Genomic DNA, 27,566 nt, shown 5'->3' with positions numbered 1-27,566 from the left:
AGTTATTCCCATCTCTAAAGCACTGATAAATATGTTAAAAAGTAGCTGTCCAAGCACAGACCCCTGGGGAAGCCCACTATTTACACTTCTCCATTGAGAATACTGACCATTTAACCCTATTCTGTTTTATATCTTTTAACCAATTCTTAATCCATAATAGGACATTGCCTCCTATCTCATGACTTTCTAACTTCATCAGGAGACTTTTATGAGGTACTTTGCAAAAGAAGTCTAAAAAACCAAATTGAGTCATGCATTAAACTGAAACAAGTTTTACCCCATCTCCAGTTTTATGAAAGTCCAAGTTGGGCAAAGATGGCATATGGACAAAGGTTTTCTTTCTCAGTCCACTGTAGCAATATGTAATAAAGAGTTAAGGTTAAAATATTTTCTGGCTTGTATTGTTTATGAGAAATATAGTTAAGTGCTGGTAGCAACATCCAACACACTGTATAATCTTACAAGACATTAAAGCATTCTCTACACTACTCACAAAAAATGACAATTTGTTCTCAGCCAATTTATACCTTTTATACACAGATAATCATTAAAACCAGAGAACTTATGAAAAAATATTATTACAGTAGATGCAATTTTAATCTATGAAACAAAACTTCCTCTTTTGGCCAATACTGTTATCAGGTCTGAGGAAACAGGCTCCTGTTGCGGCTGCCAGACAATAAGTGCAGTATGTTGCACTTAAATCCAGTCCTGCTGGAAACTCTGGGAGTGTCCACCAATGACAATGCATTTCACTGCAGTGACATATCTGCTTCCTGTAGCTAGGGAATTAACTGCCTTCAACAGGATTTCCATGCAATTTTATATAGTTTATGGTTTATTTTATTTGATATATTGCTCTTCCTTTAAAAATAACAAAGTGGTTCATATTATGATACATAAAATAAAGTTGTTTTTGTGTTTTTATTTTTTTTAATTCTTTATTTGTTTTTCATCTTACAGTTTCAAACTACAGGCCTATATCGTTAATCAATGTAAATGAAAAACTTTTGGCTAAGACATTGGCTTTACGTTTAGCCAAAGCTCTCCCTTTTATTATTGGTATGCACCAAACTGGATTTGTTGCTAAGAGACATTCATCTAATAATACCAGATTGGCTTTTCATATGTTAAATTTAACAAAGGCCATGAATGAGCCAGCTTTCTCTGTATTTTTGGATGCAGAGAAAACCTTTGATCGTGTGGAATGGACCTTCATATATCAGGCATTAGATTGGTTTGGTATAGGTTCAGGATTTATACAAATGATTCAAACATTGTATAGCTCCCCTGCTGCTAGACTGTATATAAATAATAATTTATCAGAGCGTTTTAACTTGCAGAGGGGGGTTAGACAAGGCTGTCCACTATCTCCTTTGCTTTTTGATATTGTATTAGAACCTTTGCTATTAGCCATTCAACAAGCTAGGGGGATACTGGGTATTCCTTATACAGATCGGGAATATAAAGTCTCGGCATATGCTTCATTTGAGAAATCCAGAAATTACCATTCCATTCTTGCTTGAGTTGATTGAGAAATTTGGAAAATTTTCAAGATATAAGATTAATTGGAGTAAATCAGAAATTCTTCCACTTAATGTGCATTGCACAAAGGGCTTGTTTGAATCATTCTCTTTTATATGGAAGGAAGATGGATTAAAATATTTAGGAATTTGGATTAAAAATACGCTGGAGAGCACAATGAAAGAGAATGAAAAATTCTTGTTAAATAAGGTTACAGAAATGTGTGAGCAATGGAATCCTTTACATCTTTCTTGGTGGGGGAGAGTTCAAACAATCAAAATGATGATGTTGCCTGTGGTTTGTTATCAAATGAGTATGATACCAGTTTTTTTCAAGGGTCCTTTTATAAGAAATTAAATTGTATTCTTACAAAATTTATTTTGCTAGGTAAAATGTCTAAAATTGCTTTAGTATCTTTACAAAGACCAATTATGGAGGGTGGGGTAAATTTTCCAAATTTTTATAGGTATCATCAAGCCTATATTTTATGCCAGGGTATGTATTGGGTCCTCCCAGAGCTCATGGAAGATACTCCAGATTGGCTATGGTGACTCATGTTCCCTTTACGATTGTCATGTTCAGTATTAAGATGCCTAGAATATATAAAGAGAATAGGATATTAATAGATACATGGAAAACATTACACTTTGTTAGTAATTTAACACCTATACCAATTCATAAGTCAATAAATCAAACAATCTGGCTAAACTCCAAGATTCGAATTGGCGGATTTAAAGTCATTTGGAAGCATTGGATTATTGCAAGTATACGGATTTTAGGTGATGTCATTTCAAATGGTAAACTGCTTGACTTTTCACAGTTGCAACATAAATATGGCCTTAATAAATCACAAAGTTTTAGATGGTTGCAACTGAAGCAGGCCATAAAATAAAGTTTAAATTAAAGTCAACCAGAAAAAAACACCAGTCAATTACAAAAAAGGATACATAAGAAATATAAGTTTTCAGGCTGAAAATATTAACAACCAGTGAGTGACAGCAAATCCAGGACTTATAAGGAATAGCAAACGCATATGTTCTTTTTAATGGATATGTAATAAAACAGTATTACAGGTGGCCTACAGCAAAGTTACTTATAAAACTGTGGATAAACCACACTTGATCCAAAAAAATAAACACACCAAATAGAAAACAAGACAGCTCTTCCTACTTCAGGTTGCAAATTCTATTTTTAAACACCTGGCAGCTTTTGTTTCTCAGATGAGATAACACTACTACAATCACATCAGGATGTTTCAACAAATCTTGCCATTCTTAGTAGCAGGGTTTTTTTTTTTTTTTTTTAGCATAACAATAACTAGATTGATAATTTTCCATGCAATCCAACAAGTACTCTTGGGAAATGGCATTTGTTGATTAAATTTGATGCCTAAATTTAGTTGCTAGTTGAACTACAACAGATGTTCAGTAAGCAAATGCATTAGAGACTACAGAAAAATGTTTGAGTGAAGGATATTTTGATTTGCCTCTTGTGCCCAGACGACGTGCCTTCATATTTGGAAAGACATTTTTCATTATTTTTCCAAAGTCAGCAGCGCTTAAGGGATGGTAGCCGAGATTGTCACAGTAACTCCTGGAAAAGAGGTGGGAAATGGGATGAAACCACTATTAACTGCAGCAAGGGCTCAACTAAGAAGAAAACATTTTTGAGACAACAATCAATAAAACATACTGAAATAGATCAAAATATCTTAGCCATATGCACAGGACACAGTTGCACTGGCCCATCTGACCAGTTTGCTTGTATCTGGTAAACATAGTAAATTCGATTAACATGCATGAAAGTTTTTGCATTTTTCAAGAAAACTCTGGAAAAGTCTGTTTTGATTTACACCCTGTGCAGTTATGTTTGTGACTGAAGAACTGTTACAGATAAACTCTCCTTAGTGTTGTACAATAATTTTGACTAGGCGAGAACAATTTCAAAGGGGAAGGAAGAGGTTTGTGTGACTGATGAACTGCTATTTTCAAAGAACTATATTATAGGATAAGAAACTTTGCAAGCAATTTGCCATAATCACACAGATGAGATTCCATAGTTAAGGATGGTCTTCAACAAAAAAAAAATAAAAAAAACCACTACCCAACAAGCAAGAAATACTTACTTTTCTTTTTATGAATATATTTATGTTTTTTAACAAAGGAGAGAGAACCCAAAATTATAAAATGGGTGCCAGGAAGGAAGCTACGCTGAAAGAAACCTACTACTGAAGATACTGTTTCTTTGCTACAAATCTGAGATGCTTGTCGCTGAATATATCACTCTCTGAAGATGTCTCCTGATGCATCAGAACTAGGGCTGCAAGTTAATTGCAGTAAACTCTGTGATTTATGCATCAATTATTAATAGTGATTAAAAGAAATTATCATGTTGCAGCATCTCCTGTCTCCTCCAAACATCTCATGCTCTGTTCCACTCCCACACCAGCCCTGTCCTTGGTGCGATCCAGCATCTTCTCTCCTCCACAATTCATCATCACCAACTCCCTGTTCCATTCTACCTGCCAATAGGAGCAGCATTGCATATTTCTTGCCTGCAGCCTGGCCTGAAGCTTTCCCTCTGACCAGTCCTGCCTATGCAGAAACAGGAAATGATGTTAGAAGAGGTGGGACAGGCCAGAGAGAAAGTTCTGGAGCAGGCTGCAGGTGACATATGTGCAACACTGTCACCTGCAGGAGATCAGCAGAAGACCATTTTCTTATTTCTAATCTTAATGTATATTTTCTGTAAACCGCTTAGAACCTAACAGATGTAGCGGTATATAAGAAATAAATTACATTACATTACATTACCATCTTTAAGGCAGACCAGTAGGAGTGGGTGGTGGTGGGGATGCAGAAGCCAAACAGTAGATAGAAGGAAGTGAGATGTAGACCTGCAAGCAGAACTGGAGGGGCCACAAATAGAATCTAAGGCTGAGGTGGTGATCTGGGGGTAGGAGGAAGGAATATTAGCAGTTCTTTACAGAAGGGAAGGGGGATGGGATTTGATATACTGTATGTGGTCACAGTCAAAACAGTTTACATATTATACAGGTACTTATTTTGCACCTGGGGCAATGGAGGGTTAACTGGCTTGGGCCAGCACCAGGTGAGGCAATAAGGGATGGGTAGGGAACTGGCACCACCAGTTGTACCCAGCTATAGTCATCTAGGAAGTCTAATTCCCTTGCTCAATGAAGTCAGCATAGGTAAAATAGGAGCTGAGCTGAGCCTTGCAAGCCATCCTGAACAGCAGATGAAACCAGGAGCATGAGAGATACCATCCATCCACCTGCGGAGATAGAGAATGATGAATCACCAGTGAGCATACCATCGCATAAATGCCAGAGCTCCGCCTGCTGGTAGGTAGATTTAACCCACTCGTCTGGATTCATCTGCTGCTACTGACAAAGGATATCAGTTCTTTACAAAAGGGAAGGGGGATGGGATTTGATATATTGTCTTTATGTGGCCACAGTCAAAACAGTTTACATATTATATACTGGTACTTATTTTATAAAACCTAGGGCAATGGAGGGTTCAGTGACTTGTCCAGAGTCACAAGGAACTGCAGTGGGAAATAAATAAATAAAATACATTTGCTTGTGCAATTAAGCATGATTAAAATTGTTTAATCACAATTAAAATGTTTTTTTTATCACAATGCAGCTCTAATCAGAACTGATTGATATGACAGAACAGGAATGATTCTTGCTCTGAATTTGACTCAAATCTCAAAATAGACAGCACCAAGGTAGACTCAGATTTACCAGATCTGTGTGAGTGACAAAATACTCATTGTTGAAGAGGAGGTAATGAGAATGATCATTCAGTGTACCCTGAGTCAAGGTGCTCACTGCTGGAATCTAGATATATTTAATATGCTGGACAAATACTTTGGCATTTATATCTAGAAAGCTGTGAAGGATGTCCATATAGGTTCGAGTCATCCCATTTTGTTGTCAGCCCTTTTACATGTGGAATTGGACTAAAGAATTGCCAAAGGCTCTAGACTGGATCCCTGGAAACTAATGTGGTATTGTCTGTGCCTGGTAGGCAGAGCTCCTGTCCAGATACAGATGCTTTGGATGATGCAGAACATTCTCCGTTGCCTTGCTCTTGGAGCTGTGCATCAAAGAGTCACATTGATACAACAGCATTTCCATTTCATGTTTGGCTTCAATTCTTTCCTGCTTCATGTCTGAACATTCAAAGCCCTTGGCTCACCTTAGGCTAAAGTGAGTGATGTTTCTCTCAACTCCTGAGTCAGTATTTTGGCTGAGGCACTGGAGAGGATAAGAACATAAGAACATAAGAAATGCCTCCGCTGGGTCAGACCTGAGGTCCATCGCGCCCAGCAGTCCGCTCACGCGGCGGCCCATCAGGTCCAGGACCTGTGCAGTAATCTTTTATCTATACCCCTCTATCCCCTTTTCCAGCAGGAAATTGTCCAATCCTTTCTTAAACCCCAGTACCGTTCGCTGCCCTATAACGTCCTCTGGAAGCGCATTCCAGGTGTCCACCACACGTTGGGTAAAGAAGAACTTCCTAGCATTCGTTTTGAATCTGTCCCCTTTCAACTTTTCCGAATGCCCTCTTGTTTTTTTATGTTCTGAAAGTTTGAAGAATCTGTCCCTCTCTACTCTCTCTATGCCCTTCATGATCTTGTAAGTCTCTATCATATCCCCTCTAAGTCTTCTCTTCTCCAGGGAAAAGAGACCCAGTTTCTCCAATCTCTCAGCGTATGAAAGGCTTTCCATCCCCTTAATCAGTCGTGTCGCTCTCCTCTGAACTCTCTCGAGTAACACCATATCCTTCTTAAGGTATGGTGACCAATACTGGACGCAGTACTCAAGATGCGGACGCACCATTGCCCGGTACAGCGGCAGGATAACTTCTTTCGTTCTTGTTGTAATACCCTTCTTGATTATCCCCAGCATTTTATTCGCTCTCTTGGCGAATAAGGACCTTTTTGTGCAATTTGGACACCAGCAGTTGATTCAACTCTATGGTCTTCATGTTGAGCCTTCAATGTCAATTTTCAGGAGCAGGACTTTTCCTTATCATAAGAAAGTCATGAAGCCAGGCTGTCTGTGTAACATCCTTCCACAGATCACAGCCTGAGTCTTTGTAGCCTTGTTCTAGACCAGGGGTGTCAAAGTCCCTCCTCGAGGGCCGCAATCCAGTCGGGTTTTCAGGATTTCCCCAATAAATATGCATGAGATCTATTTGCATGCACTGCTTTCATTGTATGCTAATAGATCTCATGCATATTCATTGGGGAAATCCTGAAAATCCAACTGGATTGCGGCCCTCAAGGAGGGACTTTGACACCCCTGTTCTAGACACATGTAAGTAAACTTTGTGTACTCAGTAAAAGAAATCTTCTGTTTGAACTTAGAAAAGAACCTGAAATCACTCAACTATGTCTTAGACATGATGAAAACCAATGCAGCAAAATCAAAAGAACTTTTCTTTTGCAACAAATAGTTCACAAAACAGAAAAAAGATTTGGCAGATTGGGTGCTGGCAATAACAATGAACTGGCCCCATAGAGTTATCTAAAGAAAATAACTTAGAATGCTCAAAAGAAACCAAACCTTGGGGGGGAGAGGGGGGATCATTGGGATTGATAAACTTTGGAAGCCAGATTAAATTTTAAACCTTGAGATGTCTGGCCATAAGTTATCCATTTAAATGACTGAATATTATCACTATCTGGTTAAAGTTATCATAATAACATAGTAAATGTCGGCAGGTAAAGACATGAATGGTTCATCCAGTCTGCCCAAACATACACTCTCTATAATTTAATGATTTAATTTAAATTGTTCTTTTTCTTAGATATTTCTGAGCCAGAAACCCAGAGCTCTGCCCGGTATTGTGCATCTACTGGAGTCTAGAGAGTTGCGCGGGGACAGAAATCCCACCCGTCCCCACCCGTCCCCGCCAAAGTCCCACCCGTCCCCGTGAGGAATCCCACCCGTCCCCACCCGTCCCCACGAGGAATCCCTCCGTCCCCACCCGTCCCCGCGAGGAATCCCTCCGCCCCCTCCCTTGGTAGCCACTCGAACCGCGAGGCTACTCTCCTCCTTACCTGCACTGCCTGCAGCACAGAGCCAAACGGAAGTCTTCCCGACGTCAGCACTGACGTCAGAGGGAGGGAGGGCTTTGTTTAAGCCCTCCCTCCCCTCCGACGTCAGCACTGACGTCGGGAAGACTTCCGTTCGGCTCTGTGCTGCAAGCAGAGAAGGTAGGGAGAAGAGCTGCGCGACTGAGTACATCCAGCCCCGCAGGAACCCCGTGACCCTCGGAGGCGTCCCCACGGGATCCCCGGGACCCTAGGGGGCGTCCCCACGGGATCCCCGCGACCCTAGGGGCGTCCCCACGGGATCCCCGTGACCCGAAGGGGGAACCCGCGGGTCCCGCGGGATTCCCATCGTCCCCGTTCCCGTGCAGCTCTCTACTGGAGTCTCCGTCGAAGCACACTCCAGCTCATCTAAACAATCCCAGACCATCCTCAACTGAATGGCTATATATGTGACACAGATAGTGCAAGTCTGCCCAGTACTGGCCTTAGTTCTTCAATATATACCAGACTAGTGTTTAAGCCCGTTACATTAACGTGTGCTAGTAAAGTCTACTTCCCTCACATGTCCCCTATTTTCAGCCCCAGTTCCAAACCCAAACCATTCAGCCCCAGTTCCAGCCCCCTTCTCCCATCTGTTCCCTTTCAGCCCGAGCCCCCTTTACTCACCAGCAGCATTTCCCACTCCACTTCCCTGTCCAGCAGCACCTCTTCCCTGTTCCCCCTGTCCCTTTTTATTGCTCCCCCGGCCCAGTAGCACCTCTTCCCTGCTTCCCCTGTCCCTCTTCATTGCTCCCCCGGCCCAGTAGCACCTCTTCCCTGCTCCCCCTGTCCCTCTTCCCTGCTCCCCCGGTCCAGTAGCACCTCTTCCCTACTCCCCCTGTCCCTCTTCCCTGCTCCCCCGCACCAGCAGCACCTATTTCCTGCTCCCCCGGTCCAGCAGCACCTCTTCCCTGCTCCCCCTGTCCATCTTTCCTGCTCCCCCAGTCCAGCAGCACCTCTTCCCTGCTCCTCCTGTCCATCTTCCCTGCTCCCCACCGTCCAACAGCACATCTTCCCTGCTCCCCCTGTCCCTCTTCATTGCCCCTCCGGCCCAGTAGCACCTCTTCCCTGCTCCCCCTGTCCCTCTTCACTGCTCCCCCCGTCCAGCGGCACTCTTCCCTGCTTCCCCTGTCCCACTTCATTGCTCCCCCAGTCCAGTAGCACCTCTTTCCTGCTCCCCCTGTCCCTCTTCCCTGCTCCAGCAGCACCCCTTATCTGTTTTCCAAGCCCAGTATGCAGCATTGTGAGCATCGCGGCCGGCTTTTGCGAACCTCATAGGCCGCTCTGCCCCTCAGAAGTACGTTCCCTCTGACGCGATCGCGTATATCAGAGGAAAAGTTCTACTTAGGTGCTGTGCGGCCTGCGAAGTTTGGTAAAGCCGGCCACGATCCTCACGGGAGCAGCGCTCGACCCTCAGCGGCTCGAAGTCCTCCTCCCAGCAGCTGCCGCCAGCGCTGCTCCAGAAAGCCCTCCTCCCAACAGCCACCGCTCCGCACCGCCTTTCATGCACCTCAAGCCGCTGAATATGTCCACGGAAGGTAATCGGGGCGGCGAGGACGTGGACAGGGAGACAGCTTGCCTGCGCTTCCTCCAGCGGTTGGTAAGTGAGGGTGGGAGGAGGAGAGTGGCCAGAGTGTTCCCTGCCGCTGGGTTCTAAAATAGAATCCGGCCACGGATCAGAAAACATGGCGGCAAGGAACACGAAACCCTAAGTGCGCATGCGCGCTTAGGGTTTTATTATATAGGGTAAGTCTATCACAAATAAAGCGGTCCTATCATATTCACAAAGTTACTCAGTTATATTCATAGGCGCTGATTTTTAAATATCTAACTAAACATATTTGGAAAATTTTAGATATCTTTAACTGGATATGGTTTGGCTGACTATTTGGATTTGTTTTTGTGGCCAAAGGCAGAAAACAGAAATGACAAAAAAAAATTTTACAGCTTCTTTATGGAGCTTCAGTAGTAAAACCATATCTGTTCTGAGCAGACTGCCAATATGGAAACATTCCTATATAAGAAAAGTAAAGAATCATGGGATAGGTGGCAAAGTTCAGTTGTGGATTAGGAATTGGTTATCGGATAGAAAATAGAGGGTAGGGTTAAATGGTTATTTTTCTCAATGGAGGAGAGTAAACAGAGGAGTGTCGCAGGGATCTGTACTAGGACTGCTGCTATTTAACTTATTTATAAATGATCTGGAAATTGGAATGACGAGTGAGGTGATTAAATTTGCAGATGACGTGACTAAACTGTTCAATGTTGTTAAAATGTATGCAGATTATGAAAAATTGCAGGCAGACCTTAGGAAATTGGAAGACTGGGCATCCAAGTAGCAGATGAAATTTAAGGTGGACAAATGCAAAGTAATGCATATTGGGAATAAAAGCCCAAATCACATTTACTGGATGCTAGGGTCCACCTTGGGGGTTAGTGCCCAAGGAAAGGATCCGAGTGTCATTGTAGACAATACGATGAAACCTTCCGCCCAATGTGCGGCAGTGGCCAGGAAAGCATCAGGATGCTGGGAATTATTTAAAAAGGGATGGTTAGCAAGACTAAGTATGTTATAATGCCTCTGTATCACTCCATGGTGCCACCTTATCTGGAGTATTGCGTTCAATTCTGGTCTCCTTATCTCAAGAAAGATATAGCGGCACTGGAAAAGGTTCGGAGAAGAGCGACCAAGATGATAAAGGGGATGGAACTCCTCTCATACGAGCTTAGAAAAGAGATGGCTAAGGGGAGATATGATTGAAGTCTACACAATCCCAAGTGGAGTAGAACGGGTACAAGTGGATCGATTTTTCACTCTGTCAAAAATTACAAAGACTAGAGGACATTTGAAGTTACAGGGAAATACTTTTAAAACCAATAGGAGGAAATATTTTTTCACGTAGAGAATAGTTAAGCTCTGGAACGTGTTGCCAGAGGTTATGGTAAGTGGATAGCATAGCTGTTTTAAAGAAATGTTTGGACAGTTTCCTGGAGGAAAGATCCATAGTCTGTTATTGAGAAAGACACAGCTTGTCCTGGATCAGTAGCATAGAACGTTGCTACTCTTTGGGTTTTGGCCATGTACTAGTGACCTGAATGGGCTACTGGGCTTGATAGACCATTGCTCTGACCCTGTTCTTATGTTCTTAAAAGCTCCAACACCTTTTTTAAGAAAGTTCTGGAAGAATCTGCCCATTTGTTGACAAGAGCAATTACTTTACTTTATTAGAGTTTGCTATACCGCTTTACTCCAAATTATAGCACAAAGAATTTACACACTAAGTTAGTAAGGAAAAGAACCTACTAAATTTGTTGTTAGGATGGCAAAAACACTCTTACATTAGAGACAGCAAGAATAGTTAAGAAAACACAGAATAAAGGAGTGGGGGTATTGGTGGATAACACAATGAAGCCGGCGGTGCAATGTGCAGCGGCCTCAAAAAAAGCGAACAGAATGTTGGGCATTATCAAAAAAGGTATCACTACCAGAACGAAGGAAGTTATCCTGCCACTGTATCGAGCAATGGTGCGCCCACATCTGGAATACTGCAACCAATACTGGTCGCCATACCTCAAGAAGGACATGACAATACTCGAGAGGGTCCAGAGGAGGGCAACGAGGATGATAAAGGGTATGGAGAACCTTTCATATGCCCTGGAGAAGCGGAGACTGAGAGGGGACATGATAGAGACTTATAAAATCATGAAAGGCATAGAGAAGGTGGAGAGGGACAGATTCTTTAGACTAGCAGGGACAACTAAAACAAGAGGTCATTCAGAAAAACTGAGAGGAGACAGATTCATAATGAATGCAAGGAAGTTCTTCTTCACTCAGAGGGTGGTGGACACCTGGAATGCGCTTCCCGGAGAGGTGATAAGACAGAGTACAATTCTGGGGTTCAAAAAGGGACTGGATGACTTCCTGGAAGCGAAGGGGATTACAGGGTACAGATAGAGGTTTACCTTACAGGACATTGAGCGAATAGGGTATGGATATTTTAGGTTAGGTAGGGAACATTTTCAGGTCATGGACCTGGGGGGCCGCCGCGGGAGCGGACTGCCGGGCACGATGGACCCCTGGTCTGACCCAGCAGAGGCAATGCTTATGTTCTTATGTAGAGGAGAGAAGGGTGGTAAGAAAGAGAAAAACAGGGAAGCAGCAATCACAATTGCCTACTGCTGGACAGGGTAAGCCAACCTGAAAACCCAAGTTTTCAGGGCCATTTTAAAATGTGTAGGGGGCAGTTCTTTGTGAATTTCCCAGGGGAAAGGAATTCCAAAGTTCAGGTGCAGCAAAATAAAATGCACCTTTTTTTGTGCTAATTTGTGTCGGGCTTGTGGGGGGCATCAGAAGGAAGTCATTAAGAGATCTAAGGACTTGGGAAGGAGTATAGGGAATAGTGAGGGACAAGATATATGAAGGAAGCCTGAACTGAAAAGCCTTAAAAGTAAGAAATAAACCTGTCATTCTAATATCTCTAGATCTCTCCACAGCATTCGATACACTCACTCCTTCTTAACAGATTAGCTACCATAGGCATTAGCGATCAAGTACTTAACTGGTTCAATTCATATTTTTCTGGACACACTGCTAAGGTTAGCTTTAATAATTCTACATAGGATTCTGTCCCTTATAATTATGGAATCCCACAGGGATCCATACTCTCGCCACTTCTTTTCAATATTTTCCTTGCTCCATTAATAACACTGGCCCAATCAATTGGATTCACTCCGTATGCCTATGAGGATGATATCTAACTTCTACATCCTCTTAACATCAAAGATCCAAACAGAATTCGTGATATAAATGGGAAATTAGACCAAATCAACCAATGGCTTAAGCTACAAACCTAGAGGGCTGGTTTGACTCAGAGCTGCTACTAATAAAAAGGGACCTAAGAAAATCAGAAAGACTATGGATTAAATCCGGTACTCAGGAGCACAGAGTTGCCTAGAGACTAAAACTCAAAAACTACAAAAACCTCACCAAGGAAAAACGAAAAAACTTCTATGCCCACAAAATTGGAAACATCTCTTACTAACAGCAGAAACCTTTTTAAACTGGTCAACGACCTCTACAACCTTGAGACACTCATTGACAACCATGAAGAACCCACATTATCCGCCAACACCCTAGCAGATTTTTTTAACTCCAAAATGCAAAAACTAAGATCATCGATAACAGCCTCGGCCAATCCCCATGGGTACTTTCCTATTCTCACAGACACCGACACATCTAAATCTGTCTCTGGGTCCAGAACGAACCTAAGCTGGAACCACTTCACAACCATCGACTGGCAAACCTTCAGCAAATATTACAATAAATATACCAACTCCTTCTGCAGACTGGACATCTGCCCCCCCCAAACATCATGAAAACAGCACTGACTCACTTCAAAGCCAATATGTTGGCATGGGTAAACTTTTTACTATCCACAGGAAATTTCCCGGCAGAACAAGGCCATATTATGATAACTCCTATTATAAAAAACACAAAAGAACCACTCAACGCCTCGTCTAACTACAGACCTATCGCGAACATCCCGCTGTTCACCAAAATAGCAGAAGGGGTGGTAAATGCCGAACTCACCACTTATCTAGAAAACTTCAATATCTTAAACGATAACCAATCAGGCTTCCGCCCGGACCACAGCACCGAAACCATTATAGCCTCTCTACTCGACCACCTGCACTCACTCTTCAGCCAGGGCACTAGTGCCCTGATCTTACAACTTGACCTGAGCAGTGCATTCGACCTTGTCGACCACTCCATCCTCCTAGACTGCCTTGCCTACATCGGTATCTCTGGCCAGGTCCTCAACTGGTTCCATGGGTTCCTAAGAAATAGATCATACAGGGTATTCAAGAACGACTCTTTCTCATATAACTGGGACAATTCCTGTGGTGTTCCGCAGGGCTCCCCCCTCTCCCCCACCCTGTTTAACATCTACCTCGCCTTCCTGGGAAACCTCCTGCAAAGCCTCAAGCTCAAATTATTCATCTACGCAGATGACATTACAATAATCATCCCACTAACTAGTTTCACACCAGAGTTGCTCACCTCTCCTTCAAGCTCACTTACTCAGATAAAACTCTGGATGCTACCCTACAGACTAAAATTAAACCCTGACAAAACCAAATTCTTCCTAGCTACCCCCAACGACAAAATCAAAGACACCACAATTCAAGTGAAAGGAACGGCTTTCCCCCTTGAACAAACCTTAAAAGTATTGGGAGTCACCCTAGACAAACATCTATCCCTAGAAAAACATACTGATATTACAGTCAGGAAATGCATCTCGGTGCTCTGGAAACTCCGCACCATAAAAAAATACTTCGACACCTCATTCCGCCTGTTAGTACAATCCTCCATTCTCAGCATCCTAGACTACTGCAATATCATTTACTTGGGCTCCACGAAGAAAACCATCAGGAGACTGAAACTGATCCAGAACACCGCCATCCGCCTTATATTTGGCTTGAACAAATGAGAACACATCACCCCTTTCTACCACAAACTACATTGGCTACCATTTGAATCTAGAATCCTATTCAAGTTTGCGTGCTTCTGCTACAAAACTATATTTGGTTTATCTCCGAGCTACCTCAACCCACACTTCAATCTGAATTGCAACAATAAGAACTCCCGCAGAATCAATCTATTCGCCTTCCCCTCCCTAAAACTATGTCACCTCAAAAGGTTTTTCGACAAAACCTTCGCCTTCCAAGCGGCCAAACAGAACCCATGGCTAGCCCAAATCGTGCTCGAGGCCCCCACCTAACTTGACTTCAGAAAACTACTCAAAACTCATTTATTCCACGGACAGAATCCCTAATTCCCCCTTCTTCCACTTCTCTCACCCCTTCCATCAATGATCTGAACTCTCCTCTTACTCCTTCTTATTGTTCACTCCCAACCTACCAACTCCAATGACTTGTACATTCCCTTCATGCTTACCTTAACGACTTCGTCGCTTGTAAATCTGATTAATTGATGTGAACCACCTAGAACTCCCTGGATATGGCGGTATACAAAAATAAAGTTGTTATTATTATTATTAAATATATTAGCCCTAATTGTTAACAAGTCCCAGATTATCTTTTTCCCCTGGAAAGAAGACCAGAATCTACAAGAGCCAATTAAAATCGACAATATTCCCCTACAACAGATTACAAGCACAAAAATTCTCAGGGTCATAATAGATCATAAATTAACATACCAAGACCATATAACACAACAGTGAAAAACTGTTTTTAACAAACTGCACATGATCAGGTTATTAGCAAAAGTATTAGAACCATCAGCACTCAATATACTTATCCACTCTCTGGTCATTTCGAAACTTGAATATTGTAATTCTTTACTAAAAGGCATCACCCAAAAACAAATAAGGAGATTTCAACTTATCTAAAACAGTGCAATAAAAATTATAACAAATTAAAAAAAACGTACAACCATGTAACGCCTCTTTTAAAAAATGCTCATTGTATTACCTATAAAACAGCATTACTTTCATTTAAGATCCGCCAATCTAATCTGCCTACTTTTTGGACAGGTTACTGATCCCTTATACTCCATCCAGAATTCTGCGGTCCTCTGACCAAAACCTTTTGTCAGTACCATCTCTTAAAGTTATCGGCAAGAGACAAGCAGAAATATTTTCAGTAGCTGTGCCTCAATTATGGAATTCTTTGCCTGGATACATTAGAGGAGAATCCGCTCTAGATAAGTTTAAATGTTTTTTGAAAACGTTTAATTTTAAAGAGGCTTTTGATAATTAAAATTAACCAATCAAACTTATTTTTGTAGGTCTTTTGTTTTTTAAATACTTTTGCTTCTGCTTTTAGCCCCTCCCTATTAAGTGACCCATCATTGTTATCTTTTTCTAAAATTTTTGGAGTTCCACCTCCTTTCCCATTGTTGTCTATAAATCTGTCTATTTTTGTTAATGTATGGGTGAAATGTTCCTGTTACCCCTTTTTACTTTTTTAATATTTGTAATTCGCTTTGAAACTATGCTATAAGTGTTTGAATCAAATTTCAACATTATCAGGCGTCTTCAGAGAAAGACAAGTTTGTGGATAATAGCTTCTTTACAGTTTGTCTTCATTTAATTTATATGCATCTTCTAATATGACGGGAAAGTTAGCATGAAGTACAAACTGCTGAAAATGGTTACTCTAGAACAGGGATATGAAAACTGCAGTCTCAAAAAGTGCAGACCTGTCTCATTTTTGGATATCGACAACAAATATGCACCGCTCATGCATGAGTGCCTTCCCGCCCGAGTCAGGGCGCGCGTCTCCTCAGCTTGGCCTTAGTTCAGATAGCTAGCTAAGAAGCCAATCAGGGGAGGTGGGAGGGTTGTGAGAATATCTGCCTGCTGTACCTGGATAACATCTGTTACAGTAAGTAACTGTGCTTTAACTCAGGACAAGCAGGCAGCATATTCTCTACATGTGGGTGTCCTCCAAGCTAACCAGAGTGGGACAGTGGGAGAGTTGGCAATTTAGGAGAGCAGATTTTGCAAAATGGACTGGCCAAAATGGCCGTCTCGTCTGGAAAAAGTATCCAGACACTAGTGAGAGGTGAAGGACCAAGTGGCAGCCTTGCAGGTTTCCTCAATAGGAGTCGATCGGAGGAAAGCTATGGACGCTGTCATTGCTCAAATTCTATGCCACATGATGCGACCATGCAGAGGGAGACCAGCCTGAGCATAGCAGAAAGAGATGCAAGCAGCCAACCAGTTGGAGATGGTTCGCTTAGAAACAGGACGCCCTAACCTATTTGGATCGAAAGATATGAAAAGTTGAGGAGCAGTCCGATGAGCTTGAGTGCGTTGCAAGTAGAAAGCCAACACACGCTTACACTCCAGAGTATGAAGCGCCACTTCTCCAGGATGAGAATGAGGCTTTGGAAAAAACACTGGAAGGACAATAGATTAGTTGAGGTGGAAATCCAAAACCACTTTAGCTAAGAATTTAGGATGTGTATGGAGGATCACCTTATCATGATGGAAAACGGTGAAAGGTGAATCCGCAACCAAAGCTTGCAGCTCACTAACTCTTCGAGCTGATGTGAGGGCAATAAGGAACACCACTTTCCAAGTGAGATATTTTAAATGAGCCCTATCAATCGGCTCAAATGGAGGCTTCATTAACTGAGCATGGAAAACATTGAGATCCCAAACCACTGAAGGAGGTTTGAGTGGAGGATTGACATTGAAAAGACCCTTTATAAACCTGGAAACCACAGGCTGATGAAAAGCAGCGATGGCACTGAGGTGGACTCAAATAGATGTTGATTTGAGACCAGCCCGAGATAAGTGCAGCAGATAATCCAGCACCGAAGACAAGGAGGCAGATTGCGGCTCCTTGCGATGCGTAGCACACCAAGAAGAAAATCTAGTCCATTTTTGAGTGTAACACTGTCTCCTAGAAGCCTCGAGAACTGCCTGTACAGATTGTGAAAACTGGAACGGGGCAATCATATCGAGAGGCACCAAGCTGTCAAATGTAGAGACTGCAGGTTGGGATGAAGCAGAGATCCTTGACTCTGAGTAAGCAGAGAAGGAAAAACTGGCAGAAGCAGAGGCTCCCTGGCACTGAGTTGAAGCAGAGGGGAGAACCATGGTTGTCTGGGCCACCGATGAGCTATCAGGATCATGGTGGCGCGGTCCGACATGAGCTTGACAAGAGTCTTCAGAATCAGAGGGAATGGAAGGAATGCATAGAGAAATAGATTCCCCCAATCCAGAAGGAAAGCATCCGCCTCGGTGAGGAGAGTAAATCCTTGAGCAGAAATGAGGCAATTTGTGATTGAGGGGAGATGCAAACAGATCTATCTGCGGAGTCCCCTACCGATCAAACACCAGACGCAGAGTCGAGGAATTGAGTGTCCATTCGTGAGGTTGCAGAAGACGACTCAATTTATTCGCCAGACAGTTCTGCTGGCCCTGAATGTAGACCGCTCTGAGAAAGATGTTGTGACGTATTGCCCACTCCCAAATCTTCAGAGCTTCCTGGCAGAGAGACAGGGAACCCGTACCGCCCTGTTTGTTGGTATAATACATGGCCACTTGGTTGTCTGTCCAAACAAAGACCACGTGGTCACAAAGCAGATGATGAAAAGCTTTGAGAGCACTGAAAATGGCTCGGAGCTCCAACAGATTGATGTGACAAAGACGATCCATGCTGCACCAATGGCCTTCAGTACAGAGACCGTCGAGATGGGCCCCCCAAGTGTAAGCAGAAAAGTCTGTCGTTAAGATCTTCTGTGGAGGGGGTGCGTGAAACAGCAAACCTCTGGAAAGATTGGAAGAGAGCATCCACCAGAGAAGAGACCACCTCAACAAAGGAGTCACTGTAATGCATTGAGAGACCGGATCCCGATCCTGCCACCACTGGGACGCCAGGGTCCACCGAGGAACTCTGAGATGAAGTCTGGCAAAAGGAGTCATGTGAACCGTTGAGGCCATGTGCCCCAGCAAGATCATCATGTGTCTCACGGAAACTGTCGAAAGAACCGACATCCGTTGGCAAAGGCGAGCAAGAGCATCCTGAAGTGGTTGAGGTAGGAAAGCCCTGAGCTGAAGCGTGTCCAGGAGGGCTCCGATGAACTGTAGAGTTTGAGAGGGACGCAACTGTGACTTCGGAAAGTTTATTTCGAATCCCAGACTTTGGAGGAACATAATAGTCCATCGGGTCGCTACAATAACCTCCTGTTGAGACGACACTTTGATCAGCCAGTCGTCGAGGTATGGAAACACCTGAAGGCCCTGTTTCTGCAAGGCTGCGGCTACCACAACAAGGCACTTCATGAAGACCATTGGAGATGAGGCGAGTCCGAAAGGGAGAACTCTGTACTGTAGATGGAGATTCCCCACCTGAAAGCTCAGAAATCTGCAAGAGGCTGGATGAATCGGGATGCGAGTGTAAGCCTCTTTGAGATCCAGTGAGCATAATCAATCCCATTTTGTCCATCAGGGGGTACAATGTGGGGAGAGAGAGCATCCAAAACTTTTCTTTGTCAAGGAATTTGTTGAGGGCTCTCAGATCCAGAATAGGACGCAAGTTCCCGGTCTTCTTGGGGACCAGGAAATAACGGGAATAAAAACCTGTGTCCCCTTTGCTCAAAGGAACCTCCTCGACAGCTCAGAGGCGAAGTAGAGCCTGAGTCTCCTGAAGAAAAAGGAGAAGTTGCAACCTGTTGGAAGGAAGATCTGGTGGTAATTGCAGGAATTGAAGTGAGTACCCCTCCCGAATGATGGTGAGAACCCAGAGGTCTGATGTAATCAGCTCACACTGATGATAAAAGTGATGGAGATGACCTCCTGTAGGCAGGAGAGAAGGCTGCTGGACGTAGGGGGACGTTATGCTCAGACTGGAATTGTCAAAAAGACGGCGCTGGTTTAGCCACAGCAGGGGTCTGAGGTTTTTGGGCACATTGCTGCTGCTGCTGACCTTTGGGTGGTGGATGGGAAAAAGTCAGAGTAGACTTCTGTGGTTAGCGCCGTGGAGGTAGCTTATATGGCTTAGCAGAAGGAGCCTTCGCTTTAGGCCACACCAGAGAGGCAAAGGACCTCTCGTGCTCCGAAAGACGTCTTGATGGAATCATCAAAGAGCTCATTCCCCAAACAAGGGAGATTGGCTAGATGATCTTGCAAGTTGGGATCCATATCCATGATGCGCAGACAAGCGAGGCATGGCCACCGCAAAAGCCGTAACCCTAGAGGACATAAAGAGATGAATCTGAGAAAGGGTCTCCTGAAGCTGTCTAAACGCCGGCAGGCGATGGGCAGCCAAATCAGAATGGAAAAACGGCATGGTATTAATGCAGTGTTTGAAGTATGATGTAAAGTTGAAATTATGTTCAAATATATTTTATTGAGCTCAACAAGATAAGCAAGGAAATACACAAGATAAAACATAAACAAGCTCAAATTTTGTTATACAAAACCCCCACACAACTCCCCCTCCCCCTTCTTGTGACCACCCCCTCCCTCAACAAGTCCCCCCATACCTCCCCCAGGTCCTCCTTCCAAGTACAGCACCAGCATAAAGTTGAAATTATAATTGAGGACCCTATTCACCATCATTGAGTTTTGGTAAAGGCGACGGCCAAACTTGTCCATGGTACGTCCCTCCCTGCCCAGAGGGACAGCAGCGTAAACCTTGGATGGGTGAGATTTCTTTAAAGAAGATTCCACAACCAAGGATTGGTGGGACAGCTGCGCTTTCTCAAACTCCTTGCAAGGGACCGTCCGATAGCAAGATTCCATCTTGGAAGTGATGGCCAGAATGGAATAAGGGGTCTCTAGATTCCTGATGAATGTCTGTTTTAAGACAGGATTCAGGGGGAGACGCAAGGATTCCCTGGAAGGATGAGGAAGATCCATCTCAGCCAAATACTCAGGGGCATACCTGGATTCAGATTGGAGATCCAGCTGAAGAGCCTTACCCATATCAAAAATGAACATGGTAAAGGAGGAGGTCTTAGAAGATGAAGTCCCTTCAGGAGGCGAAGAGGATCTAGACCTCGGAGCAGCCGAAAAGGAAGGAGAAGCCTGTCTAGAATATTGAGCAGGCATATCCATATCCAGTAACAGAGACACAGAAGAGGCTCTACTATGCGACAGTGGAGGAGTCAGAGTGCACCTACATTTAAGCAGCCTTGAAGGAGAAGACCCAGGAGTCCGAGAGATGGACTTCCGCGGGGCGTGCCTCGGAGAAATAGGGGAAGAAGGAACTTTCCCAAACGGTCTCGAGGAGGGGGTCCTTGACCTCGACATGCCTCGACGCAGAGAGATAGGAGGCGAGGGAGGCTGCAGAGGTTGAGACCCATGCCCAGGCTGCACAGAGGTCTCGATGGACCTCGAAAAACGAGGTACTGAAGACCGTCCCCTCCGTGGAGGGGACTCCTTAAGCTTCTTAGAAGGCAAATGCCTCGATGACGAGGCAAGCTTGGAATGGCACCTCGATCGAGGTTTAAAGGACGGCGACTCAGGCCTGGAAGGACGAGGGGAGAGTCACTGGAAGACAATTGTCGAGATCTGCAAGGCTTGTCCCGAGGAGCCTTGGTAGGGTGCTCATGCTGGCTGGCAGGAATCAGGGTCGAGGCAGGGGCAAGCTGGGCAAAGACCGACGTAATTTGTGTAGTCAGGATGGCCTTCAGCATGTCTTCGAACATGGGCACCGAGACCAATGAATCTGGTCGGACAGGTGCAGCAGTGCGCTCCAATGAGGGCGACCTCGAGGAAGAGTATTCCCTATGTTTGGAGGCACACTTGGAGGGAGGTCTCGTAGAGGCTGGCACGACTGCACTCGTTGCCTGGACTGCCTGAGATTCAGTGGTAGGCTTCTTAGATTGCGTACCTGGAGGAGGAAGAGGAGACTTACCCAAGGATGGGGCCATAAGAGGCACGGCAGACGGGGCCTTTGAGGTCGACTTGGCTGAGGTCTTCGAGGCCGCCACCGAGGCCAAGGACTTATCCGCCAGCTGCTCCATAGCGCCGAAGAGCTCAAGGATCCTGGCACACCGCCTGCGAAGAGCCTGCGGTTGAAGAGTGGCACAGTGTGGGCAGGACTATGTACGGTGGTTGGATCCCAGGCACTGAATGCACCAATGATGAGGGTCAGTAATGGAGTTGACCCGACCACACTAGGTACACTTCTTGAACCTGGTAAAAGGCCGGGACATAGGTGAGAAGTACAGCTGCAGCCGAACGAGGGCTAGCGGCCTGGCCTAAGCTCGGGGGCCCCCGGGGCGATGAAGCGGAAGAAAATAACAAACACAAAAATTTTTTTTTTTTTTGATGCGCCGCACAGCAACTCAAACTACCGAAAACAATAAAGAAAGCCACGGTGCGGAGAAAGTAATTAGTTGGCACGCAGAGCTGAGTAACAGGGCTTCTCGGCTCCGTGGAAAACTAAGAACTGAGGCCACGCTGAGGCGACACGCACCCTGACTTGGGAGAGAAGGCACTTGCGCATGCGCGGTGCAGCACTTGCAAACTCTGAAGATCTTCAAGCAAGTTTGCTTGCGAGGCTGTCCGCTACAGGGCTCCATGGATGACGTCACCCACATGTAGAGAATATGCTGCCTGCTTGTCCTGGGATAAACCACTGTACCAGTAAACAGTACTATACCACTTATATTTATATAAAATTTGTTTTGAATCATAATAGAATTTATATATAGCTTGTCCTAAAACTGGGTGATTTATTTATTCACTTCTAAGAGAAATCCATTTTTTTTTTTTACTTCTCTGATTATCTAATTATCTAATATATATACTACATATATATATGATTACCATTATAATGCATTATTGTAACCAGTTTAATTAACAAATTAAAGTTTTAGGAACTATACTACCAATTGACCATAACTTGAAGGTGGTGGGGGTCAGCTACCACTAGGACAAAAATCGTGCACATGCTCAGAAAATCTACTAGATGATTCTGGGTTTGAAGAGCAAGGCTGATCTGGTGCTGCCAGGTAATGTCATCACCAATGTGTGATAGCCTTATCCTGCTCATCCATGGAAAAACTTCACAGCTTAGCACTAAAGTCAATACTAAGATGCAAAACTGTAACCAAATGGCACTCCCCAGCCCAACTCAATGAACAGCTTTCATCTTGGATCATCATATGGCGGAAACAAATCCTAGCCTACTTTTGCTTATGTGATTTCTAAGCACCACCAGATCCCCTTACATTCTTATAATTATAGGTCTTGGTTTTCCTTAAAAAACAAAAACAGATGAAACAAATTTCTTTTTATACACATCTAAACTTAAGGAAAAATGCAATAATACTGTCAGAGAAATTACATGAAAGTTTATATAAAAGAACTGTATCTTTTATTCCTGCTGGTCCATAGGTGTGAAAATGTTGAAGAACAGTGATATAGAGTGTTGGTAGAGCATGGTACTCTCACTGAGATAAGAAAACACAAGCTTTCTTGTATTTGCAAATAGCGCTGACGTTCTGTAAAAGTTGTCACAATGGATCAATACGGTTGCAACTTTGTTAAGAACCATGTCAGAAATAGTCCATTAACATTATTTCTCATTTTGTCCATGTCTTGTACGTCTAAAGGCTGAAAATTTTAACTTAGCCATCAAAATTATAGGAGTTTTGTCCGACATGGAGCACTTTAACTATACAACACAAAAATCTATGCAAGATAGAAACTCTAAACAGTTTCAAACCAGTTTCCATTGATGACTTAAAAAGTACAATAGTCTCCCCTATACCCCACAACCTCAATCCTGGACCTGTGCCCATCCACCACACTGCTAGCTACCAACAAATCTTTCCTGAACTCCATATTATCTCTAATTAATGAGTCCCTACGATCAGGCATACCATAGAGCTGGAAATCCGCCATAGTAAGACCACTCCTAAAAAAAACAACCATGGACCCGGACAATCCAAGCAGCTATAGACTGGTCTCAAACCTCCCATTTGTCTCAAAAATACTAGAAAAGATAGTACATACTTACACAACTGCGAGACTTCATGGAAACAAACACCACCCTCTCCAACTTCCAATCAGGATTCAGGAAGCACCACAGCACAGAAACGGTGCTTCTAGCCATCATAGATGACTGCTGGAAAATCCTCGATGAGGGAAAAGACGCTTTGTTGGTACTATTTGACCTGAGTGCTGCCCTCCATACTATCGATCACTCACTTCTCCTATCCAGACTACACTCTATCGAAATCATTGATGTCGCACTGGCATGGTTCTCCTCCTCCTTAAAACGAAAATATCTCAGAAAGTAATACTGGGACCCTCCTTATCAGAACCAAAACCTCTCTGCTACAGAGTACCCCAGGATGCATTGCTATCTCCTCTTCAACCTGTAAGTCAAACTCAACATCACAGAAAAATATCTCTATATCACAAAAAAATACCAAATCAAAATCCACTCATATGCGGACAACATATAGCTCTACCTCCCCCTAGGTCAACACCAAGACACAAATCAAAAAATTTCACTGCTGCCTAACTGAAATATAGAACTGGATGACTGCAAATAAACTACAGCTCAATGCATCAAAAAATGAACTTCTCTGGATACACAAGGATTGCTGCCCGATTATAATGTTACCCTAGAAAGGGGGAAAACCCCTCAGTATATCTAGTCCTTTAAGCCCTAAAACCATATCAAATAATCATGATTAGTGTATCATATAGTGCATCTTTAGACAAGTAATGGAAAGAGACTAAGCTAAACACAGCACTCACTTGTACTCATCATAAACTTCTTGTTTTGGGAGTGAAGTTTCTGGGTGTTCTTCCAGGGTGTTTCGAATCCAAGAAAATGCATGCATCTGCTGTGATCGACTGGATGACAAGGAACTTTGCTCACTAGAAAAAATGTGTTTTTTTTTTTAGAAAAACATTTTTATCCGTGTACAGCTGTAACATAAATCTTACACACAGAAGCTTAAACTGTATGTTTTAGGAGAAAAGGGGGAATATGTCACAAAAATATTCAGAAGGCTTCAATAAAAATACAATGGCAACATTTTACTTTTTTTTTTTTAATCTGCAAGAACCAGACATCATAAAATGAAAGAGTGGTACATGTATGAAATAGTCTAACAGCAATGATGGTAAAGTACAGCCCTAAAAATAAAATTCTAGCACACTGAACATAAATCCAAAGAAACAGAAAATGGGGAAGTAAATTAAATTAAAAAAAATTCCATTCTAGTATTTAGTCTTGGTATCCAATTTCAATTTTATTATTGGAGTACACTGTGTGTTAGAGTTGTGCAATAAAGTTTGTTGCATGGCGTCACAAGCTAGTTCCCTATATCTTCCAGGGAGCACTAATGTGGCCACGCTATATGGACAAAAGTTTTTCAGCTGCAGCAGATGTTCTCTGGCAATAGAAGCGACTTACTCCCAGGGAAAGCACATTCTCACCAGTTGAGCAGCTCACCCAAGTCCCTGAGACAGTTTATTATGAAACCTGTGCATTGGAGTCTATAAGGGGAGCATTTAGGACAGATTTGAGAATATCCTGAGCCTGAATGTGGTTGCTGCAATTCTTACATGAGATAGGTACAATTCTATTCATAAGTTTTTTTGGGTGAATAGTGATTATGGACACTAAGTTAAAATTTAGAGATTTTTAGCGATTAGTCCTATGAATGATAGGGACTTTCCCCAACCTCTCCCTTTACCCCAAACCACTTAACTCAATACCACACATTCACTTTTTGAACCCATTACCTCGCCCTCCATTTTATCCACCACCCTCTTCTTAGCCCTAAAACTTCAACAATTTCTCCCTCTCATTCAATATTCCCCATTCTCCCTGTGAGAATTTTGCCTGCGATGCAGCAGCCTCCTCCACCCCACCCTTGGTTCCCCTCTCTCTCACCCGTATCTTCTTGTTCCTTCGTTTGCTCTCTGCTGGGGATTATCAATCTCAACCCTGGTCATCCCAACCAACTCCCACCCTATTCATACAGATCACACCGCAATGTCACTGATCTTATTTCTGTCCCCCACTTCCCTACCAGGTGCCCTGTGGAATGCCCATTCTGTCTCCAATAAGCTTGCCCACATCCATGACCTCTTCATCTCTTGATCTTTCCATCAGCTTGCACAGATCTGAGATCTGGATCTGTCCAGATGACTCTATTTCAGCTGCTGCCCTGGTATCATGAAGGCTACCTGTTCTCCCATTTGTCTCGCCAAGTTGGTCATGGAGGTAGCATTGGGCTACTGCTCTCACCCTCTTACAGATTTCAGCCCCTTCTTCTACCTCAGTCTCACCACGTCTCTTTCTCTGAAGTCAGTTTAGATGCAGAGAAGGCTTTCGATAAGGTTACCTGGCCTTATCTCTTTTGGATTGTACGCCAGTTCGGCATTACTGGAGCATTCCATGACTGGATTGTTAGTTTTTCAAGTTTCAAGTTTTTATTGATATTTGATGAATCGCTTATTCAATTTGCTAAGCGATGAACAACTTTCTAAAAAACATGGTTGTAAAAACCAACAAAATAACGTCGGACTTACAAATAAAACAAATATGAGTCAGGGAGGATAGGAGGGAAAGTTACAATTCTTTCTTAGAGAGAATAAACAAAAAGGGGAAAGACGAAAGGGAGGGTAAAGAGTTAAAGACCTAAAGTACTTGGTCGTATGACTAAAATTGAACTATTAAAAGCGTCTTTAAAAAGATAGGTTTTTAAGGATTTTTTAAAAGAAGTAAGATCCTTTTCTTCTCTAATATATTGAGGTAATGAGTTCCACAATTGAGGAGCCATTACCAAAAACATATCGTGTCTTCTAGTGCCTACAATTTTCAGGGATGGGATAGTTAAGAGATTTTGAGAAGTCGATCGGAGAGATCGAGAAGTATTATGAGGGATGAGCATTCTAGATATAAATTAGGGTTCGTTAAAAATTATCATTTTATATACTAAAAATAGTACCTTAAAGGTGATGCGGTGACTAATTGGGAGCCAATGGGAGTCAATCATTAAGGGTGTAACGTGGTCGTATTTCTTGGCATTATGGATAAGTTTAACAGCTGTATTTTTAATACTGCCCCGACCGCTCAGTTGCTTATTAATAAGTAGCGCACAGCTTCCTTTCCACTGTTGCAGGGGACAAGACAGGGATGTCCTTTATCCCCTCTTCTGTTTATTCTTTCGTTGGAACCCTTGGCTATTAAGATCCGGGCTTCCCCTGTGATTACGGGCATTCAGGTCGGGGTGGAAGAATGTAAGATAACTATGTTAGTAGATGACATGCTGCATTTTGTCCATCCCTCTCCTGACTAATCCTATTGCCCTTTATGGGACCTTCTCCAGCCTGTGTATAAATTTTAGTAAGTTGGAGGCCCTACCCGTGACGTCCCCCTGTGCTTTGCGCCTTTTGCCTGCCTCCTTTTCTTCCTACCCTGTCTTTTCTGAACAGATTATAGCCTGGTATAACTACATTCTAGTCATGGTTCTCCATGAACCTAAATGCCAGAAGAAAACAGAACAGCTGTTATACAAACAGAACCAGTTCAAACCTCTAGTCAAAATATAGTTAAGGGAGCATTTGTATTAAGAGAAGAATATCAGAAGAAGGGCACAATTTCCTGGTTCTTTCAATACAGAACATTGGACTTTGGTGTCTCTAGGCCAAGTTCTGAAAGCCCCGATACACGTTTGCTCTTTATACAGCAGAAAAATGAGAAGTCAAATGCCACACAAATATTCTAACCTATTGCTTTGGAAATCATGGTTTAATTTTATTTTATTTTATTTTTGAGAGAAGATTGTCTTTGAGAACTCTTTGCCTATGTAAATGGAACTTACTGCATTATTTTCTCCCCTGAAGCATGTGATAGCAAAGCATCAGCTTGTATCAGGAGCTCCCTAGTATTCACTGCTGGTCAGGCATAGGGATTCTATATTTGCCTAGCTTAGACTCCATGGGGGTTAAAGAGGAGTTCTTGCAAAATCTTTAAAGTTTTAAATGAGAAGCTCATGGGATGTACACAGTATGAGCTTAATTTTTTCTCACTGACATTTTACATGCAACTGAAAAAGAAAGCAGTCATGCACTCATGTTCTTTGCAGGACTTCATGGCCTTCTCAGACATGCTGAAGGGACATTTAGAAGACAATTACAATATTCTGCTCAGTAGTTCATGATTTCTATCAGGATTTAAGCATTATTGGGTGAACAAATAGGTGCTTTGGCACGTGAGATCTTGATAGAAAAAAGTTAGACGTTATGTTTATCTTGTGTCATAGCTTTTTGGATTTCTCACATTTGTTTTTCATTTGTCACAGTCAAGTCTGAAATACAGATTTGATTTGGATGTAGTAAGCTTTTTTCTTAGATTCTTGCCAACAATAAAAGCCATGTCAAATATCTAAC

The 27,566-nt window shown here is 43.0% G+C and overlaps 1 protein-coding gene across 5 annotated transcripts in view; it reads right to left on the bottom strand.

Annotated features, from left to right (window-relative positions):
* Positions 1-27,566, bottom strand: part of RFX7 (regulatory factor X7) — a 309,205-nt gene that overhangs the window by 39,365 nt on the left and 242,274 nt on the right. For all 5 annotated transcript variants that reach the window (XM_033919544.1, XM_033919543.1, XM_033919545.1 and 2 more), the window contains 3 exons: positions 23,916-24,038; positions 3,001-3,117; positions 278-362 (listed from right to left, as the gene is read on the bottom strand). In XM_033919544.1, coding sequence (XP_033775435.1) covers positions 278-362; positions 3,001-3,117; positions 23,916-24,001 — 288 coding nt within the window. In that variant the 5' untranslated portion in view covers positions 24,002-24,038. The remainder of the gene's footprint in view (positions 1-277; positions 363-3,000; positions 3,118-23,915; positions 24,039-27,566) is intronic.

The sequence above is a fragment of the Geotrypetes seraphini genome, chromosome 14, assembly GCF_902459505.1.
Source record: "Geotrypetes seraphini chromosome 14, aGeoSer1.1, whole genome shotgun sequence".
NCBI lineage: Eukaryota > Metazoa > Chordata > Amphibia > Gymnophiona > Dermophiidae > Geotrypetes > Geotrypetes seraphini.
This window is presented reverse-complemented; position numbering and strand designations above follow the sequence as displayed.